Below are 5,911 nucleotides of genomic sequence, written 5' to 3' on the forward strand. Positions count from 1 at the left end.
CAAGACCGCAAGGCACTTGCTTTATTGTTTCGGGTCAGGGGACAACGGCAGGCCATCTAGGGATCTGCTTGTTCCTAACAGAGCCCAGGCAAACCTCTAGGGGTTCTTGTCACCCCCAGGCCCCCAGGGTAGTCTGAAGCACCCACTTGGTGGGGGTTGGGCTCTCAGGGAAGGCATGGCACTCAGGCCACAACCCCTAGCTCCAGGGAGGTCCTGCGTCTGCCAAGCAGTCAGAGAGAGGGGAGCGTGGGTGCCCACTCCCCTCCCTGCCAGCCTGTATTGGACTTCTCTTCCCTGAATGCCCAGACTGCCTGGGACAGTTGGAAGTAATTTGTAAGCTGGGACCTAAACTACATGAATTTCTTACAGAGAAGAGGTGAGGTTGTAGTGATCTGGAGGGGCCTTCCTGCACCCAAGGCTGTGAAAAGGACACTTTTAAGTTTCTGAGGGCAAGGGCTTTTCCAAACACTGTGTGTCAGAATTGGGCTCAGTTTGGTCCTGGGGTGGGCACTGTCCCTCCTATGTGTCCTTCTGGGGGAGGCCAGACAGAACCTGGTAGGTTGGGGGTTGTTACTCAGACAACAGACCCACAGACAACTTGGGGAGAGGCCCCATACCTACTCCTCCTTGACAGGCTGCTGGGAGGAAGATGGGAGAATAAATAGAGGGGCTTCTGGGAGAGAACATGCCAGGAGGGGCCAGGCCTGTAGAAAATGTGGACATCAGAATAGGGTTTCAGGGTGGTCTTGGACTTGGCACGAGGACCCTGAGCCCTCAGCTCTCAGCTGCCCCAGGAATGGATTGATCAGGTTCTCCGTGGTGGAGTTCTGATTCCTTTGGGTAGAAGGTGTGAGTGTGGGTGTATGTCTGAATGACTCTGTGCGCGTGCGCGTGTGCACATATGCAGGCACACATTACGCAGAAGGGATTAAGTGTGGATGAGTGTGCTAGGGAGAGGGTTTTTTGTTTTATGGGGTTTTTTGGTTTTTGTTTTGTTTTGTTTTGTTTCCCCAGACACTGGGTCTTTAAGGACTCTGAGTGACGAGCTGGGTCACTCAGGTGGCAGAAATGTGTGAGGGGCAGCATCATGGGTGGTATCTTCTTCACCCCCGGCTGCCAGTCAACAAACAGTTGGCTTAGTGGCACAGGGGACAGGGATGGTTTTCCTTCCTTGACCTTGATGGTGAGCCCTACGTGGGCAGCCAGCTGGGACTTCCAGGCAGACAAAGGCTTCTGGGCGTGGCTCATGCTAGGGCCATGGGTTTGGAGCTGGAGCTGAGGTACACAGAGGGGCCAGCGGGGGCCGTGGGGGGTGTGGGCTCCAGCTCCATGAAGGCTGAGTAGAGGGTGGTGAGGTGCAGGTCACCCAAAGCCCCGGAGCCCCCACTGCCTGGGGGTGCCAAGTCGCCACTCCCACTGCCTGTCTCTGACAGACAGGGCCCAGGCGGGAAGCAATGGGGAGGTGGCAGAGGTGGCGGCATCGAAGATGATGTTGGGGACGAGGTCACCAGTACCAAGGGGTCAAGGGCCAAGCTGTCATCCTTCAGCTGTTCCCACAGATTTCCTAGGTGGTGGAGAGAACAGGTGTCACTGGGAGGTACAAAGGAGCCCTGTCTGCCCCCCACCCCCACCCCATGGCTCTCACATGCTATAGAGAACAGGATTGGGGTACCCTTGACCGGGGAGCAGCCTCTTGGCGCTAGCTGCATGACCTCAGCAGTTGTCAGAACTCTCAGATCCCTCTGCTGTAGCCTAAATGATCTCCGAGGCTCTGTTTTTTGGAAGTTGGGGCAGGAGAGTGGAGGAGTCAGGGACTTGAGAGCTGCCTATTGCAAGGACTGATGCCTAGTGCTGTGCACACCATAGTTAGCCTGCAGTGGGAGCCCCTGGAACTTCCCCTTGCCCAGGCTCCAGAGGAAGGTGGATGTACAGCCAAGACCAGGGACCTTCCAACATTGCACTGCCGGACCTGACGAGATGGCTGGGCTCAGCTCTCTGGGCCTCCACCACTACAGGCCCAAGGAAGAGGAGCAGAGCTGGGAGCACTGACTGTAGGGAGGAGACAATGCTGCTGCCCCATCCTTGTGTTGGGAGTCCTGCGTGCATCATGGCAGGACAGGGCCTGGCTTGGGGTGGAGGAAGGGGGCTGGACTAAACCCTCGACTGAACTTGGCTGCTTGGGTTCCAATCCAAACTCTTCTTTCTAGCTGTGTAACTTTCAGTGAGTTACTTAACCTCAATGTGCTTTTGTGAAATGGGTTTAACAAGCCCTCCTATTTTATCGGCCCATCCGAGAGAGCAAAAGTGACTCCCATGATGCCTGATTGTCACGAGGGGTTCAAGTAAATGTTTCTAAGATCCCATATGTCTACCCCTTCCTCTGAGGTTCCCACTTCTGGAAGGGGATGAGGATCTGGCTACACATTTCTAATGAGCTTTCCAAGACCCAGGCTGTCTCCCTACAGGACTGGGAGCTCTGTGAGGGTCAACGGTCTCCACCTGCTTGTGGATGTCTCCTACCCTGGTGCACCCAGAGGGTCTGAGGCCTGGGTCGGCACCCTCCACCAAGTCTCCTGTGGCTGAGACCAGGGCCTGGGCATGCACTGAAGTCTAGATTACAATGGCGGGGCTTGGCCACAGGCCGAGACATGGGGCAGGCAAGGTGGAATGGAATAGATAGAGCCTCTCCCCAGACTCCTATCTCCAGAGCTCTCCAGGACTGGCCTAGTTCTGAGGCCTTACATTCTTCCTGGGGGAAAACCTCTTTCCTCCTTCTGTATTAAAAGATGAACCCTGAGAGCATGCAACTGCTTCTGGAGAATGTTCTGACTGTCGGTTGCTTGCGGCCAGTATGGAATGGAACTTGGGCTCTTTCCCATCTACCTGGAGCTGAGAGTGGTGTGATGATGGGGTCAGTTGGAACATGTTCAGGGGCATGCGGAGGAGGGAGACGGAGGCAAGGACATCCCGCTTTGCCCCTTGGTATCCCTTGCCAGCTCAAGACGTCTCCGCTTCAATTGACCAGAAACCTGGCAGCGCCTGGCAGCCGCCTGGAGACCCACAGGGGCTGGGCCACACTGCTGAAGGCACCTCTCCAGTCCTGCCCTACCCTCCCTGTCCCACCCCTGGCTCACCCTGGAAGTCAAAGTCGGTGAGAGAGGGGTTGATGGCATCCAGGTCAGTGCCAAGGTCTCCGTCTGGCAGCAGGGGGTCATGCATGGTCCTGGCCGGAGAAGGCTCAGCCAGCAGCTTGGCACTGTGGCTTGGCGGGGTGTTGGCAGGCAGAGGCGAGTCCTGGGGGGTGCCTGGCTGGGCCCGCAGCTCAAGGTGCCCATCTGGCTGTGGGAACAATGGCTGCGAAGGTCCAGGAGGGGCCAGGCCCGGAGAGAGGTGCAAATATGTCTGCCCGTAGCAGGAGGGCACGTGTCCCCCAAGTAGGTCCTGCAGGGGGTTCTTGCCAGGAATGGGGCCTGGGGCTGGGTGGATTGAATGCAGTGGCTGGGAGAGCCCAACCGAAGGGGCCAGGGGCCGGATGGGGCCTGAAGCTGCCAGCCCGGGGGGTGGGCAGCCCAACAGTGGGGAGCCCAGCTTCTCCCTCTTCTCTCCAATGAGGCTGTCCAGCTCTTCTGAAAAGACCCAAGAGAGAGGGACATTGTGAGACCTCCCTGTCCCCACACTCCCTCCCCAGTCTTGGAACCACTCAGGCCCTTCCCTTACTAACAGGTTCTCTTTGCTCAGCTGATTCAGCTTCTCTCTCTCTCTTTCTCTCTCTGGCCTCGTGGATATGCCAGGCCCTCCCTCGCTCCCTTGCATTGCCCGCTGGCCTCCCACCTGGCTTGGCCATGCTCTTGCGCACAGCGATAGGGTCTTTCCTCTTCCACTTCTGCAGCTCCTCCTGCATCTTGTCGATTTTGGCTGGATTGAGGGCCCACAGACAGCCCTTGCGAGAGGAACTTCCTGATTTGTTCTCCACCTTCTCAAAGCACTTGTTGAGAGAGAGGTTGTGGCGAACAGAATTCTTCCAGCCATCGGGCGCCGTCTACCGGGGTGGAGCAAGGCAAGAATTCAGGAGGGGGTCAAGTGGCCCGAGTGGGGTCTGGACTCCAGGAAGTTCTTTCTGCTCCCTCTGGGCACAGAACCACCACCCGTCAGGAGCTTGTTGTCTTCCTCAGCACCATGCTTGGCACCCTTCAGTGGTGGGCAGGGATCTTGACTGCAAACCATTTTCATTCAAAATCTGCCTTCATCCTGCCCCCTCTTCTGGCGACCCTTCAGAGGATTGTTGGGGTGATTCACAAAGGGAGGTCCCTGTTCCCTATCTGGAGTTGGACCACTCCCCCCGGGTCCTCTGGCCTGTGCTGGGACCCCTCTGTGGAAAGGGAACTCACTACTCGGATCTCAGATGCCAACTTTGGAATGAGGAGGAAGCTACGGAATGTCCCTTTCCTGGGTCTGCCTCATCTGTGCTCGGGCAAACTCAGAAGCAAAGAAAGCGGGGCGAGGTTGTGTTTGGCTGTGTGCACCTGTTGCACACATGCTGTGTGAATATCTGGGTTTTGGTGATGGAGGGAGGGGGAGACTGACTATGTGTACGTGCCCTCCTTGTCCCTGAGTACGTCTCCCTGGTGTGATTCTGTCGCCTGGGTGTGGGGCCGCAAATTCCCTTGAGCCTGAGGATGTGCATGTGAGAAAGTCTCCCTGGGTGTGTGGGGGTACCCATGAGTGCATGCGTGTGTGGGTGTGAGTGTTCACATGAGTGTGCCAGGGGGGCGTGGCCTGGGGGGGCCAGCCCTCAGGTGGGGAGTTGGGGGGGCTCGTGCCAACAGAATAAACACCCATTAGGAGGCCCGGTCATGCCACCAGTGCGGTAATTGTGCTCAGGGAGGGTTGTAAAAACCATTAGGCTGACTCAGTTGGGTGAGAGGCGGTGGCGGGGGTGCCAGTGGGCACCCCCCTCCTCCCCACCTCCAGCTCTGTGACAGCCTCTGTGACAGTCCTGGGCCCAGTAGGGGCTGGCTATGGGCAGGACATCTGCTCCAGCCAGTGGGGCCCCCATTCCCTCAGCCCCTGGTCCCTTTTCCCTTTCAGCTTGTAGTTTCTGGTTAAGGAGGGCTGGCCACTCCCTCCTCCCTGGCTCTCTTGCCCCAGGGAGCAGCCAGGCTGAATCACGCCCAGCAGAACTGGGTCCCGATGCCAGCGTCATGGCAAGTTGCTGGCAGGAGCTGCGGGAGCCCTTGTCGGGGGCAGCTGGTCTGGGGCAGGGGGCTGGTTGAGATCTGCCCCCCAAGGCTCCTGGGGTCATGAGGGAAGATTCTCGAGCCACCAGACCAGCCAGCTGGGGATTCACCTTCAACTCCCATGATGGTCCCTTCTAGGAGTCAAGGCTGTGTCGTCTGACGAGCAGAGTTAATGGGCACTGGGCCCTTTTATGGGCCCATAAATCTGTGACTTTGGGATGCCAGGGAAGCCCCCACCCCAGCCACTTCCTGTTTGGAAGAGGGATGGTCAGCAGTAGCAATTATGTCCAGTGGCTGGACACTTCCCCAGTCCCACATCCCTGACTCATGGGGCTACAGGACACCCACCTCAGCTGCCTTGGGCATGAGTGCTATGCACCCCAGGGTCCACTCTGTTCTTGCCCAGAAATATGACCTTCAAATGGAGAGTGAGAGATAAAGGGGGCAGATGATCTTTGAACTAATTTTTTGGGTAGGTCAGAAGGGATCCATCAGAGTTGGAAGGACCGTATGTGACAACAGGTCCAACCTGACCATTGTACAGATTGGGAAACTGAGGTCCAGGGAAGAAAGGGCCTGGCCCTAGATCACATAGGAGGCAGTGACAGAGCTGACTCCAGCTCTGTCCCCTCATTAAGGGCCCTGCCCAGGTCACCATATAGGGCTGGCTTCAC

The 5,911-nt window shown here is 57.4% G+C and overlaps 1 protein-coding gene across 1 annotated transcript in view; it reads right to left on the reverse strand.

Moving 5' to 3' along the window:
* The window catches only part of FOXN1 (forkhead box N1), a 13,165-nt gene continuing 7,254 nt past the window's right edge, over positions 1 to 5,911 (reverse strand). The window contains exons 6-8 of the mRNA XM_029928933.1: positions 3,832 to 4,039; positions 3,135 to 3,626; positions 1 to 1,564 (exon numbers count right to left, since the gene is read on the reverse strand). Coding sequence (XP_029784793.1) covers positions 1,245 to 1,564; positions 3,135 to 3,626; positions 3,832 to 4,039 — 1,020 coding nt within the window. The 3' untranslated portion in view covers positions 1 to 1,244. The remainder of the gene's footprint in view (positions 1,565 to 3,134; positions 3,627 to 3,831; positions 4,040 to 5,911) is intronic.

This window comes from Suricata suricatta, chromosome 17, assembly GCF_006229205.1.
Source record: "Suricata suricatta isolate VVHF042 chromosome 17, meerkat_22Aug2017_6uvM2_HiC, whole genome shotgun sequence".
NCBI lineage: Eukaryota > Metazoa > Chordata > Mammalia > Carnivora > Herpestidae > Suricata > Suricata suricatta.